Source organism: Lampetra fluviatilis, chromosome 46, assembly GCF_964198595.1.
Source record: "Lampetra fluviatilis chromosome 46, kcLamFluv1.1, whole genome shotgun sequence".
NCBI classification, from domain to species: Eukaryota; Metazoa; Chordata; class Hyperoartia; order Petromyzontiformes; family Petromyzontidae; genus Lampetra; species Lampetra fluviatilis.
Genome location: NC_136320.1, coordinates 4,907,764 through 4,922,868, shown reverse-complemented (window position 1 = coordinate 4,922,868; position 15,105 = coordinate 4,907,764). Strand labels below are relative to the sequence as shown.

General features: G+C 49.4%; 2 protein-coding genes across 2 annotated transcripts in view; one reads left to right on the top strand and one right to left on the bottom strand.

Annotated features, from left to right (window-relative positions):
- Positions 1-369: 369 nt before the first annotated feature.
- LOC144947582 (uncharacterized) lies at positions 370-2,508 on the top strand. The gene has a single exon (XM_078876794.1). It carries the CDS (start codon positions 370-372, stop codon positions 2,506-2,508), a length of 2,139 nt encoding a protein of 712 aa, XP_078732920.1.
- Positions 2,509-5,110: 2,602 nt separating this feature from the next.
- Positions 5,111-15,105, bottom strand: part of LOC144947581 (atrial natriuretic peptide receptor 1-like) — a 64,184-nt gene continuing 54,189 nt past the window's right edge. Inside the window, exons 19-23 of the mRNA XM_078876793.1 lie at positions 14,154-14,293; positions 12,218-12,370; positions 10,407-10,505; positions 6,750-6,841; positions 5,111-5,408 (exon numbers count right to left, since the gene is read on the bottom strand). Of these exons, the coding sequence (XP_078732919.1) occupies positions 5,349-5,408; positions 6,750-6,841; positions 10,407-10,505; positions 12,218-12,370; positions 14,154-14,293 (544 nt within the window). The 3' untranslated portion in view covers positions 5,111-5,348. The remainder of the gene's footprint in view (positions 5,409-6,749; positions 6,842-10,406; positions 10,506-12,217; positions 12,371-14,153; positions 14,294-15,105) is intronic.

Genomic DNA, 15,105 nt, shown 5'->3' with positions numbered 1-15,105 from the left:
AACGTTACACTCCCGACTCCCTGGGGACTGAGGGTAATACATGCGGATATGTGACGAGGGCAGATACGTGAACATTTGTACGAAGTGACAGTCATATTGCACACGGATAGCTGACTAACAACAACAGTGGGCAGTAGGGGTCGGCACGGTTTGGCTCAAACCACCAAACCGCGGTTTGAACCGAACCAAATCGGTTTGGTTTGGCTCTGTTTGAACTGGTTCGGTTTGGTTTGGGGCTACGAAAACCGACTCGGTTTGGCTCGGACAGGGTGGAACCGGCTCAAACTAGTTTGGTTGGTTGTAAAGGCGACACGAAAGGACATGCTGTAGTTGCCTTTGCCTGTGAATTCACTTTGCAATTGCATCTCCATGGCTCGAGCGGCTCAAGACGGCGCCATCCCCGGCGGCTCCAGCATCACAAGGTATCTCATCCACGACGTGGAAGAGACCAAACACGCCGGTAGCGACGAGGAGCCGATGGCGAGCGAACGTGAGAGCCCGGACGCCACGCGCGGCGACACGCGGCAGAGCCTCATGCGCACCCTCGGCGCCGCAGCGCTGCAGACCGCGACGCAGCCCAAGCCCAAGAAGGCCCGTGTGTCCCGAGCGCTGTGGCACGACGAGTACTTTGAGACGAGCCAGGCCGCGGGCGACGTGCAGAGCCGGACCTGCAAGATCTGCACCCTCCAGTACGCGGGCTCCACCTCCTCGGGCACCCGTATCAAGCATCTCAAGACCCATGGGATCGTCGACCCCGAGTCGCCCACGGTCGTCACGTCGCCGCCGACGGGGAAGGGTTTGCTCGTGCAGTCCAAGATGGCCACGCCCATGTCAGCGCACGCGAGCAAGGCCATGGACAGCTTTGTCGCCGAGTACATCGCGACGAGTGGTCTAGGCCATAAACACGTAACATCGGATCCCTTTACGACTCTTCTTCAACGAGCTGCCCCGGGTTACGAGCCCAAGTCTGAGCGCACGGTCAAGCGCCGCATGCTCGAGATGTATGTCGTCCTCAAGCTACTCGTGCTACAGTACTTTACTACTTTTGGCTCTTGCGTCTCCTTGACCTACGACGGTTGGACAAACGACGCCATGACCGGCTTCTTCTCGGTCACCCTCCACTGGATGGACCCGGCGTCGTTCTCCATGTGCAACTGCATCATTGACTTCTTTTGGGTGGCCCCGGGCGAAGGCGTGGGCAAGCGCATGGCGCAGCGCCTGCACGAGCTGCTCGACGACTTTGGCGTGTGGCCGCGCCTGCTCGCCGTCGTCACCGACAGCGGTTCTGACGCCGTCGCATCCGCCAAGTCCCTCACGCTCCTCGAGGGGAGCAACCTGCGCTCGACGTGCTGCTTGCGGTGCATCGCGCACTGCGTCAACCTCGGCGTCAAGGCCTCATTCGGCGCGTTCGAGACACTGCTGCGCAGCCTCCGCGCGACGCTCGGCGCTATCCGCAAGAGCAAGACGAAGAGGGCGGCCTACACGTCGCTCGCGCGGCACTACCTCAAGTGCCCGCTGCAGCCGCCTTGCCTCGACGTGGTCACACGTTGGGGTAGCACGTACGTGATGCTCACGGCGTCGCTAAGGCAGCGCCAAGTGATCGACGCCATCTGCCTTGAGCCCGGCTGGTCGCGGAGCCAGGCCGGCTTGTCGGACGAGCAGTGGGAGCAGGCGGCGCTGCTCTGCCAGTTCTTGGAGAAGCCGGCGGCCATCTCCGATGCCATGGGCGCCGAGGAGTACTGCACCATCTCGAACGCCATCACGGCGCAGGAGGCTCTCTTGAGCCACTGCATGACCCACCGCCCGAGTCCTCATGTGGTCGTGAGCTCGGCCACCGTGACCATCTCCGACTACATGGTCAAGTACAGCGACCTTCTCTCGTCCGAACCAAGCCGCGTCGCCCGCTTTCTCGACCTGCGCCACCCCAAGCCCGCGGCCTCGAGCACCGAGTACAGCAATATCAAGGACATGATGACGGACATTCTCAACCAGCGCTACCCAGCGTTGACGACGGACGCGGCGCCGAAGGCGGCGCCGCGTGGCGGCATTAACATCCTCTTTGACATGGTCTACGCGCCCAACGCTCACGACGGCGCCGCCTCCGAGGTCGACCGCTTCCTGCTTGAGCCGACTCAGGACCTGAGCATGGACGTCGTCGAGTGGTGGAAGCTGTACGGCGGCAAGTACCCACGCCTACGACGCGTGGCCCTCGACTATTTGCCTATCCCGGCGTCGTCCGTGCCCTCCGAGAGAGCAAACTCGGCCGCCAAGCGCTCCTTTCTCGACCGACCAAACCTGCACAAGTGCACGTTCAAGGCCGAGATGTGTGTGCGCTCGTGGGCGCGGATGTTGCCTAGTGTTGGGGTTTCACTGCCATTGAACTACCACACTGCGTTCAAGGACATTGGGCGTGCCAAGCTTGAGGAGATGGCTGTGGACGACATCGTCGTCCAGTACTTGCTAGTGAATCTCAATATGAAGAAAGCCTGCGTAGAAATTAGCGATTAATACACTTGATATTTGTATTGAATGCGAATATTGTTTGCCGCGCATCTTTTCGGTTCAAGCCAACTCAAGAGGTTTGGTTTAGCTTAGTTTGGTTTGGTTTTGGTTTGGTTTGGTTCAGTCGTCGCTGGTTTGGTTTGGTTTGGCTTGCTCAATTTGAAACCGGTTTGAGTCGGTTCAAACCGTGCCGACCCCTAGTGGGCAGCCCTGAATCTGTGTAGAGCAGGGCACGGGAGATGCGGTGGTCACCAACCAGACAATGGATCACGTGATCCCACAATGCCCTCTGCACCGCCGATTTGTCTACAAGAACACCGCCACCCACCGCTGTGTTGTGGCAACTTTGTTATTGTTTGCGCTTTTTATTTCGGTGCCACTTCTTAATTTGCTTATTCATTTTAAAATTTTGCTTGGTAGTAGTTGGGGTTCACATTTGCTCGGTGTGTTTGTGTTCGCGCCGCATGGATACGGATCTGTGTCTCATATATACAGGGTGCTTAAAAAAAGATGTTCACACTTACATGGAACTATCGTTTTAATGGAGAAAGAAGGGATAATACCACACTGTAATATGATAACAAATGTGATGTTAACAGCTTCAAAAAGTCAAAGTCTCCACGTGTTTCGCCATCGTTGTCAACGCGTGCCTGGAATCTTCTCCAGGTGGTCTCCAGAGCCCGGAGGAGGCACATTTCTCGCGGTGTTGTTGTTGTTGCAAATTCTCAGAAGTGTGAACAAGTTTTTTGAAGCACCAACCTGTATAATTCATGTACAGCGTTTTGAGATGCTTTTGGCACGAACGACACTATGTAAAATGAAAGGAAATTATTCAGACTAAAAGTGTCATTCACCCTCCACACAGCCTATGGAATGGCTTAATAACCTCAATATTCACGTACAGTAATGTTGCTCGTTTCACCTCGACATTCGAAAGAAGACCGGACAAAGGGATGCGGACCCGCTCTAGACGTGGGAAATGCTTTACTGCACTTTAGAGTGGATCTACGTGAGATTAAGAATACATCAGTGCGTGCGCAAAAGGTCATATTACACAGCATGTGGACATCTATAGAAAGTGACAGTTCCACACCGTGTGCACAAATACTGCAGTGGGAGTAGGCGCTTACATCGCCAGGGCGGGGACACGCCACGTTCCGTGCTCGACTTGCAGACCACGCCGGAGACACCGCTAACACATTCCTCCTGCGGAGGGAGCTGGTAGGAACGTTGGGTTGCTCGGTCAATTGCCAGGGTCAACGGCGGCGTGGTGTATTCCGCAAATATGCCGTGAGTAGGTTAAACGTTGAGTTTTATAAGGGCACCACGGGGTGACCAGCCCCTCCCCACCCAGCCCTACCCCTCCCAACCCCCACCCAGCCCCACCCTCCCCACCCAGCCACTCTCCACCCTCCCCACCCAGCCCCTCCCCACCCTCCCCTCTCCACCCAGCCCCACCCCTTCAATTTTTGGATGCACGACGGACGGACGGACACAATAATTCCCTGTGTGCTGGTGTAACCAGGAGGTTCCTACCAGTATAAACGTCTGGCAGTCGAATAGCGTTCGTATCAAGTGAGGCCGCCTGCTGCTGATGAGATGGACGTACGTCAAGACGGAGCTTGCTAGCGCCGCATCAATGCCGTTGATATGATGCACTCACAGAAGGCAATGTGGCCGGTGGGTTTAAAAAAAAAACTTTATATATATGAAGGAGACACCGTCCGCTTACCTGTTTTGATACGGTATGTACATTCTCCACAACAATTCAAGTGATTATTTTAAGTTGTGCACTCTTATAGAGGGAGGGGGGTGGGGGATAAATGGTATGATGGGGGCCTGGGAAACTTTCCGGCACGCCGCTGTTGGGCATGTGCTTTCTGTGGTGAGTTTAACACGGAGGCTTTCGCGACCAAATTGAAAGAAATAAAAATAATTGTAACCGTTCGGATAGCTACCGACTTAGTGCTGCGTGGAAGCGAATCATCAAATAATACATTGTTTAAATGCATGCCTATACTTCAATAGGGATTAGCGTTGGTACGGCTATTTTAATACACACAATGGACAGGTTAGGACTAGATCAACGGGCTCTCATAATGCACATGCATCATGTACGTTGACTCATTAATCCCCCCCCCCCACATTATGCAAGAGCGCAGAAGCGTGGTCACCACGTCTACGCCTCTATATAAGGAACGAAACAGTAAGACTTCTCCACAAATCTGGCTGTCGCCTGATGAAGCTAGTTGTAATTACTGGCGAAACGTCGTACTGAGATTGTAAATGTTGTGGCTTGGCTCTCCAACACACCGGTGTGCCGTACTAGTGACGAATTGGCATGTTCTGTTTACGTGACAACCCTTACTAGTTGGCTGTGTCGGGTGGTGGCGGATTTAACGACACATTTATTTATTTACGCGATCTAACCAAAAAAAACCTCTTATGGATTTCTGTGTTCAGTTTGTTGTCCTTTCCCCGCACCTCCGATTAGCACAGTTGGGCTACGTACGGTGCAAAATACGTTCCACATACATACGTACATCTGTGAAAGAGCTTCACAGCTCATCGGATTCCTCCAGTTTATAAATAATGATTCTGTGGGCAGGGCCGATGCGCTTGGTGTGTGAAGCAGCTGCAGCCGGGGAGTGAGACACGAGGCGTCCCAATGTATCGTGCAAAAGGCACACAATTTGTTTTGTTTACTTAGAAGTATATTTTACTTCGAATGAAATACAGACGTTAGGTTCACGTTAATAACACTCAATAAAGTCCATGGTTTGTCTACTATGATCGGGCAATCAGGTAGACCTTGGAAATCGTGGTCAGTGTCTCCAAAGTATTATTTATTTTTTTGTATTTGTATCTCTCCCCTCCAGCCACCAGGTGATCATCTCTCCTTTCCCCTGCAATGTAAAAGACACATTTGGCACACACTCAAATTTACAATGAATATATACAAGTTGAACAAAAAAACGCACACACACCATTAAAATCACAATACACCTAAAAAAAACATTCAATCGATCAGTCTATATTATTTTCACCTCTTTGGTTCTTTCGGTAAAGTCACGTAGGTAGAAAAATAAAACAAAAAATATTATATCATTATTTTTCTACCTACGTGACTTTACCGAAAGAACCAAAGAGTATGGATTCCTGCAGTCACGAAAGCTTCAAATCAAGATTATTTTCACCGTCAGCCATGAACAATCTACTGCTGGATGGTGCTGTCCCAGTCCGTATCAGTCACGAGGGTTGTTTGACCATATTTACACCACGATGGCAAGTGAAGGTTGGGGAAGAGGTATTCGCCCTGGACCGGATCACACCGCCACTCGCCGCTGATGTGAGCCGTGACCCAGGGGTCAAACTCGTGACTAACCAGGTTCATAGTGCAAGGCGCTGACCACTGCCGCCACCGCCGCCACTGCTCCCACCCACGGGGATCTCGCCCATTTGTGAATGGCTCCTTCACAAAGAGCTCGCTAGTTCTTTACGAACTCACGTGGAAATACTTTTTGTGTTCCATCATTCCCACTTACCTTCACACCTAAACTAAACCATTTTGTCTTCTTGGTTCTTTCGGTAAAGTCACGTAGAAGGGAAGTAATAAAATAATAATAAAAATAAAACATAATAAAATATTATGTTTTATTTTTATTATTTCCCTTCTACGTGACTTTACCGAAAGAACCAAGAAGATGAATCCCTGCAGTCACGAAAGCTTTAAATCGAAATTTAAACCATTTTGTTTACCAGGTAAAGCCCGCTGAGCTGTGAGCTCTTTTTCACAGGCGACCTGTGCACACATGATAGCTCATCCAAGTGGCTTATATCACACGTGGAAATGTAAAGGAGCCAAGTAATCTAAACACACCTTTAGAAATGTGGAGGGAAAAACTGGAGGGCCCAGAGAAAAATTGCATGTAACCACGGGGAAAGAGAGAACACGCAAACTCAAAATAATTATAAAACAGGCGTCATCTGGCTGTCGCCTGATGAAGCTGGTTGTAATTACTGGCGAAACGTCGTACTCAGATTGTAAATATTGTAGCTTGGCTCTCCAACACACCGGTGTGCTGTACTAGTGACGAATTGGCCACGTTCTGTTAACGTGACAACCCTTACTAGTTGGCTGTGTCGGGTGGTGGCGGGTTTGAACGACACATTTATATATTTACGCGATATAACCCAAAACAACTCTATTATGGATCATTTAACGGATCCCTAACGCCAACCCTTACCTTGACGGTGACGGTTCCACGACAGCTCAGCAAATAGCTTCCGATTTGCTGCAGGATACTGCTCGTGCTTGGGCTGCATTGGATCTTCAGAGCTTCACACAAAAAACAAAGACAAAGATCCCCCATATAGCCTTCACAGACTGTTGGGGCAAGTACTGTTAGCGAGCACCTATGAAGACCAGCACGGCACACGAGGGATGTGGGTGGTCAACACCACGCCCGGCCGCCTTTGTCTCCCTAGTGGTGATATGTACGCCCCGCACCAGTTACTCATTTTAGGCTGAGTCGACTTAGAGGAGACCTAGGACCGGTTCAAAAAATCGTCGTGTTGGCTGTGAGTGGGAATCGAACTCGGGCCGCCGGGTTCGTAGCGCGGCACGCTAACCACCACACTATCGCTTCACACACGAACACACACGTCGGAACCATATCAGGGAACCCGTTGTAATCTTGCAAAACACAAATGCATTTCGCCCATCAAGAGCGAGGCAAGATTTGAGGAATTTGGAAGATTGAAAAATATCTAGATTTAACTGAGAAATGGAATTTGCTTCGCGAGGGAGCATTGCGCAAGTGGACACTGTGTTTCTCACTTCACTGAAACACGGTTTCCCAGAATTAAATATGTCGGCAACTTTTGATCATTTAATTTTAATACAAATCATTTTATGGGTTGTTAAATACTCATTTTGCTGTGGGTTCTTCTTTCAAAAGTTTCGCCATTTTATTTGTATAAAACACGAGCAGGCCGCCCATCTTTTGGACATAATTGTCCATCTGTCCCTTCAGCCAGCCAGCCAACCAGATAAAACCTTTTCCTAGAATAGCATTCCCGCACATCCTGAGGACATCGCCGTCCGTCCATCTGTCCCTCCCTCCCTCCCTCCACAAATGCGCGAGACACCCTATCCAACGCAGAAGGGGCAGAGGATATGAGTCCGCATTCTGCTGTACTGCCTTCTACTGGAAAGCCAGCATGTGGCATCTCGACGTCCACGGGAAGGGAGTTCCACAACAATTGTGTGGTCCACCAACCCTCACTGCCTCCACAGCGCTGGCTTAGAGGCGTGCGTAGCCACCACGGCACGTGAGAGGAACCGGGAGTATTTGTGAACTCCCACACACGTGAGGAGAGGAGGCCTGAAGGTCTACTCAGCAGACTGAGGTAAGTGCACGGAGCTGGAACTGCTCAGATTCCGCGTGCAAATCCATGCTGCCACTGCCTGTGATTAAACTAGGTTATCAAGTGTAAACTATGAACTAAAAATGTGTTTACATGTACGAGGTAAGGCCCACTGAGCTATGTAGCTCTTTTTCAGAAGCGACCCGGCCACACATGATAACCCACGACCTCCTGCATGCCAGGCGAGGGTCACCGGTGACTGCACAAAAACACGATCAAGTTAAATTTGGTTCAGCACGTAATTTGGCTAAGTTCCACCTCTGAAAATATAAATATCGGTTTGATTGTTACGCGACGCACGTTACTCTCATATGCAGAGCGGGTGAGGAAAGTTCTTTGTCTCTACTTGGCGGACCTGAAGACATTTGAAGGTGTCTCAGAGGTAGCTCTGTGAGATCTGCTTTTGTGGGCCATTCCCTAAACCGATGGGTTGTACTGCCCTGAGAGAGATCTGAATGGGCACTTTGTCGTGTGACTTTATGCTGATAGAACTATCGTAGTAACTGGGAGGAAATCAATAAATACAATGACGTTAATACAGATTCTGTGTGGTTACATCATAGATCAGCAAGTTTGCGAGTCTCACAGTGGACATTGAAATCGGTGTGTGAGTCACATCACTTTGATTCCAAAGTGCTAGATTGCAAGCATATTGTAGATGCTTCAAAATGTTCGTACAAGCCCCACCACAATAACCACCATTAGAATGCAAAACGATGTGGATTTTGAAAACAATCTAAAGTGCGGCTGCATCTCAAGAAGCCACAAAGACTGGGGACATATGCCCGCGTGTGGAGAATTTGAAGAGGTTATCTTATTACTTGTCGGGAATGACGGATGCAATTCTGCAGGGCTGAGAGGGAGTTGGGATGACAGTATGATAGAAGCGTCGATGTGGGCAGGTTGCAAAGAGAGAGAGAGCGAGACGGTCATAGGTAGAATGGGGAAGTATATTCATATTCTTAGGTTTTTTCGGTAAAGTCACGTAGGTAAAAAATGAAAATTAAAATTAATAAAAGTAAAATAAAAATAAAATAAAAATCACGACGTTTCTCTTACTTGATACAGCTATCGTGCTGTGACTGTTCCACCTGAAGACGGAAGCTTGTGTTGCCTCCGAAACGTCGTGATTTTTATTTTATTTTTATTTTACTTTTATTAATTTAAATTTTTTACCTACGTGACTTTACCGAAAAAACCTAAGAATATGAATCCTTGCAGTCACGAAAGCTTCAAATCTAGAAATAATGGGGAGGTCTTGAGCTTGGACTTTCACAGGGAGTCGGGGTCTCAGCAGTGCAGATGATCACAGGCAGTAGGATCAGCTGCAGGGAAAAAGCAAGCTCTCACTGAGCGACGGTTCACCGATGTATGTGGGCGCCGCGGTAGCGAGATGTTCACTCCCCTGCCTGGTATACAGGAGGTCGTGGGTTCAATCCCGACCCTGACGCCTGCTGCTGTATATTTGGAGTTTGCATGTTCTCCCCGTGGTCATGTGGATTTTTCTCCAGGTCCTCCAGTTTTTCCCTCTACTATTAGAAACGTGCGTTTAGAGTCTGTGGCTGCTATAGATTTCCACACGATAAGCCACTTCGGGGAGCTATCATTTGTGGCCAGGTCGCTTCTCAAAACGCTTCTAAAAAACAGATATATAGCCCAGTGGACCTCACCTGGCACAATCTTTTTTTTAATGCACACCCTTGACGTTCCCATGGAAACTGAACACTAAACTAACAGCTCCATGCCCCCTTCAGCCCCCCCCGCTCCCCTCTCGCGAGCCTCCCCCATCCAGCCTCAGGCTGCCACCCAGAGCGGTCCACCGCCACTCACCACTTGATATCCTCTCTGAAACATTTCCACGAGCACTTGGGAATACTCCTCCACACTCAAGAGCACATCGCTGTGATTGCACGACGCTTTGGAGGGTTCCTGCATTAACATCTGCATATTAAGCTATGGCCTGCCTGGGTGTTTGTTTAAACAGTCGAATGGCACCTCGAAGCTGAATGACTCCACGCCTAGAATCATACCTTTTAAAAAATCTCAGCAGCTAAGGAGCCTGCTTCGTGCCTGGTGTTGTGGGTGGGTGACCGTGAGGCCTGCAAGATACCTGGAGATGGCGCATACAGATTCGGTCCACTCACTAGATTGAGCCCGAGTCTATCTGCGGAGTGAACGTATTTGTGCGGAGCTTTGAATGTTACCCACCACATACGCGTCGGTTTTCTCCGGGTACTCCGGATTTTCTCTCTACACCCCGGCTCTCTCCCGAAACACTCATTCACGGCATTGGCCAAACACCCCAATGCAGGGCTCTCCTGAAGAAGTCTTATGAGCTCGGCAAGGCTCATCTGGCTAAATACCCAGTAAACATGTAACGTTGGGCCAAAATTGGTCCAACGTTAATCAACATTGCATGCTTACTACGTAAGTTATTATTTTTAATCGCGTCCAAAGGTTGTGCAATTAGGCACCTTCACTTGTAGACTCCATGCGCGAAGCGGTGTTTACTGTGTCTCCAAACAAGCAGTAGCGTGGCATCTTCGTGCCCACCACGCCAGCGACGACCGGGCCTGATCACGTGAAGCGGGGGGCGCGAATGGAGTCGCACACACACAGAGAGAGACTCTGTACCAAAGCCGTTTGTCTCAACTAGGACAGAGAAATTAAGGTAAACAATATTCATCATAACACTTACATTTTACGTTGCGTCAGTCATGCTAATGGCATCCCATAAATGAAGGAAGTGCTCATCATCTCAAACTTGCTGACAATGAAGTAAAAATAGCAAGCGATGGACATGAACGACGAGAAATGGTTGAAGAACTTCAAAAAGGGATGCAAATTCTGGGCTAAATATAACTACGAGGGAAATACATCACGCGCTGAACAAAACCGTTGGAGGGGCACAAATGTAAAACTTTACTGCGTGGGTCCTCTATTATATCTTGGCCAATTATAATTATTGAAGGCACACCAGGATCAAAATGCTCAACACACGGAGGTGCGCAAGAGCAGGCGCAAGTGGTTGTATTCGTTCACATTGAGCGTGCAAAATAACCAACCAAAGTGCCCAGAGGATAACGCTTCCAATGAGTTTGTGTTGTCTGCTATGACCGATGGCTATGAAACATGGGAGACCGACAGAGAAAATGGAACCACAAAGTGAAAAGTGCACAGAGAGGCAATTGCAGTCGAGACACACGCTGGGGCCGACACGGCAGAGGCTGGCGCGTGGGACAGGGAACAAGCAACACATTGGAGACATCATTCTGAGTGTTTATAAAAGAGTGGACGCGGGCAGGACACGTCACGGCCAGGCGGGATGATGGCCGATGGAAGAGACCGGTGACGGAATGGCAGCCAAAGGAGGGAACGCGCCCAAGAGGATCACCGCAACGGAGGTGGCCTGTCGACATCGGTTCATGAGCAGGAGCAGGAGAGGCTGTGACGTTGATTCGCAAGCTTCGAGGCACAACAGAAGTGGACTTCCCAGCCTCGGACACACGAGTACTCTCAATGTGTCTGCGTCTGTATGTATCTTGATACATCTGCTTGTGAACGTTTGCTTTTGTATGATTCAGTGTGCGTGCCCGAGGTTTGTTTATGTGTACGTGAGGAGTGGTGGCGCAGTGGTGAGCGCATTGTGCTAAGAAACCAGTGACCCGAGTTAATTTCCCGCTCATGACCAATAATTACAGGGGTGAATATTTTAACCGATCCCGGGCCTCCCCTAGGTCGATGCAGTCTCAAATGAGTACCTGGTGCTGTGTGTAAACATCGCCACTAGAGAGACAAAGGCGGCCGGGCGTGGTGCTGGCCACCCACCACCCCATGTGCCGTGCCGGCCTTCATAGGCGCTCGCTGACAGCGCTTGCCCCCCCCAGCGGCAATTTCCCCTACGTGGCACAAGGTTTACGTGGCACCGGCCGGCAATTGGGCATCGTTTGGCAACTCAATTCTTGCGTGTGGTGGCAATGTGCTCAGGGGCTCAATGCCAATGTCGAGGTCTGCTCACCACGAGAGGGCCTAGAGGTAGGTGCAACAGACTGCAGTGGTTTTACTCTCTGGTCCACAGTTCGGGTTGCATGGGCACGGTCGCCTTGTGGCGCGTGTCTTGAACGTTCCGTTACGTGCAGGAGATGTGCGCATCGGCCTGCTGTCGATGATGATCAGAGGCGATTGATGGTTCCACCACCAGCGTCTTCGAGGAGGAATGTCAAAGCCAGGAGGTGTGATGTTTGCCAACACTGGGCAATGTGAGGAATGGGTGTGTGTGTGTCACCTGTGTGAATTCCTGCCCTGATCTTCAACTGCATCTCGGGTTTGTGTGGAATGACAAACGCCTGGCACACGTTCACCAGATCGAGAGCCATATTTGCGGTCTCAACGGCGTGCTGATTGTGGTTTTCATTGGGCACTCCTGAAACGACCATATCTGGAATAAATAAAAAATAATTTTAAAACACATCACACATGTACACAAAAAAAACACACGTACACAAAAAAACACACACGTACACAAAAAACACACACGTACACAAAAAACACACACGTACACAAAAAAACACACGTACACAAAAAAACACACACGTACACAAAAAACACACACGTACACAAAAAAACACACACGTACACAAAAAACACACACGTACACAAAAAACACACACGTACACAAAAAACACACACGTACACAAAAAAACACACACGTACACAAAAAAACACACACGTACACAAAAAAACACACACGTACACAAAAAAACACACACGTACACAAAAAACACACACGTACACAAAAAACACACACGTACACAAAAAACACACACGTACACAAAAAAACACACACGTACACAAAAAAACACACGTACACAAAAAAACACACACGTACACAAAAAACACACACGTACACAAAAAACACACACGTACACAAAAAACACACACGTACACAAAAAAACACACACGTACACAAAAAAACACACACGTACACAAAAAACACACACGTACACAAAAAAACACACACGTACACAAAAAAACACACACGTACACAAAAAACACACACGTACACAAAAAAACACACACGTACACAAAAAAACACACACGTACACAAAAAAACACACACGTACACAAAAAAACACACACGTACACAAAAAAACACACACGTACACAAAAAAACACACACGTACACAAAAAACACACACGTACACAAAAAAACACACACGTACACAAAAAACACACACGTACACAAAAAACACACACGTACACAAAAAAACACACACGTACACAAAAAAACACACACGTACACAAAAAAACACACACGTACACAAAAAAACACACACGTACACAAAAAAACACACACGTACACAAAAAAACACACACGTACACAAAAAAACACACACGTACACAAAAAAACACACACGTACACAAAAAAACACACACGTACACAAAAAACACACACACGTACACAAAAACACACACACGTACACAAAAAAACACACACGTACACAAAAAAACACACACGTAGATAATCATCTAACCAAGCATAGAGACAGAGAGGCGGCGACGCTGCTCAGTGTTATCCAATTTGAGTAATTTGCGGTGACATTTTTCATACTCGGGAAAAATATGGGCCATGATGCCGGGCACGCAGTGACCTACTGTTTTCGAATGTACGTATGGACGTACTTTGAACTTCCGTCGCACCGTACGTAGCCGACCGTGCTAATCTCATGGAGTGAGGGGATCTTTAACGTCCACCGTGAAACAGACGGCGTTTGTTTTACAGGAAATGTTGCACACGACTGCAGTATTTGCCGGGGCAGCCTGCCACAATCGAACTGCGAACCCCTCCAACGAGCGACAAAACGCTCTCTAAAACGAAACTTTTTATTTTACCAGGTAAGGTTGAACTATACGGCTCTTTTTCAGAAGCGACTTGGCCACAAATGATAGCTCAACGAAGTGGTTTATCACGTGGAAATTTAAAGCAGCTTTTAACGCGCGATGTTGATTCTAAATGTGGAGGGGAAACCCGGAGGACTCGGAGAAAAATCCACGCGGCCACGAGGAGAGAGACACGCAAACTCCACACATACAGCAGCAGGCGTCAGGGTCGGGATCGAACCCACGACCTCCCGTATACCAGGCGAGGTAGTCAACATCTCGCCACCGCAGCCGTGTCACCGCCCGACTGATGGTGGTGGTGAAGAGAAGCGATGACTCACAGGCATCTCCTATGGTCTCCACTTTGTACACATCGTAGTTGTCGATGATCCCGTCGAAGGACGTGTACAGCTTGTTCAGGAAGTCCACCACTTCGTAGGGGGTGCTCGAACTGGACAGCTGCGTGAAGCCAACGATGTCGCTGTACGGAGGACCAGACGTTCGTGTCGAGCGTCGGTGTAAAATAACGAACGTTTTTAACCGAAGCCTTCTCGACGTGGACACGCAACTCATGCAAATGGACACACACAGTCATTCAACTTTAAACATCATCATCATCATTTTCAGCCAGCTGCGGTGGCACCGTGGGAAGGACGCTTCGACACGCGCCCACAGAGGTTCCGAGGTCCAACCACAATCTGGGGTCAAGTCAGCCGATGACACTTTCATGGCCAATAAAAAGGGAAACGACTCTGTGAGAAGACTAAGACATTGGTAGTCGCTATGAGATACTGGCCACCCAACAAATCTCCACATTCAAAAGAAGCAAACACCATTCCCATTGCTCATTTGGGAGACAATTTGACTTTGCTTTTTGGTAATTCTTGGGACACTCCTCTAGTAAAAGGCAATGCGTGCATCTTGTGTGGCAGGCGTTTGTGTGCAATTACACAAGCAAGCCATGCACGCATTATTCACCTCCGATGAGCACGGTTGGCTACGTGCAGTGCAAAAAAAGTTCAGCATCCATACATACAGTCTTCTTCTAGCGTATGGCAAGTCTGTGCAAATCACGCGTCCAACTTTAAGTCTGCGAGCCCCGCGATAGCTTCGGGAGCAGCCGCGACCAATACTGCTCAGCCCGCCGGAGAGAGAGCGGGCGAAGGATGCAGCCGTCTGCGATACGGGTTCCGCTGGCTGGTGCGGGTGGCCGCAGTCACACCGTCGGTCGTCTTTCATTCTCGACTCGTGGAGGAGGAGGGGTGGCGCAGCAGCGGTTGACGGAGCACCGCA

Excerpts from the sequence above, each read along its gene's own strand:
- LOC144947582 (XM_078876794.1), top strand. The coding sequence starts at position 370 with ATGGCTCGAGCGGCTCAAGACGGCGCCATCCCCGGCGGCTCCAGCATC.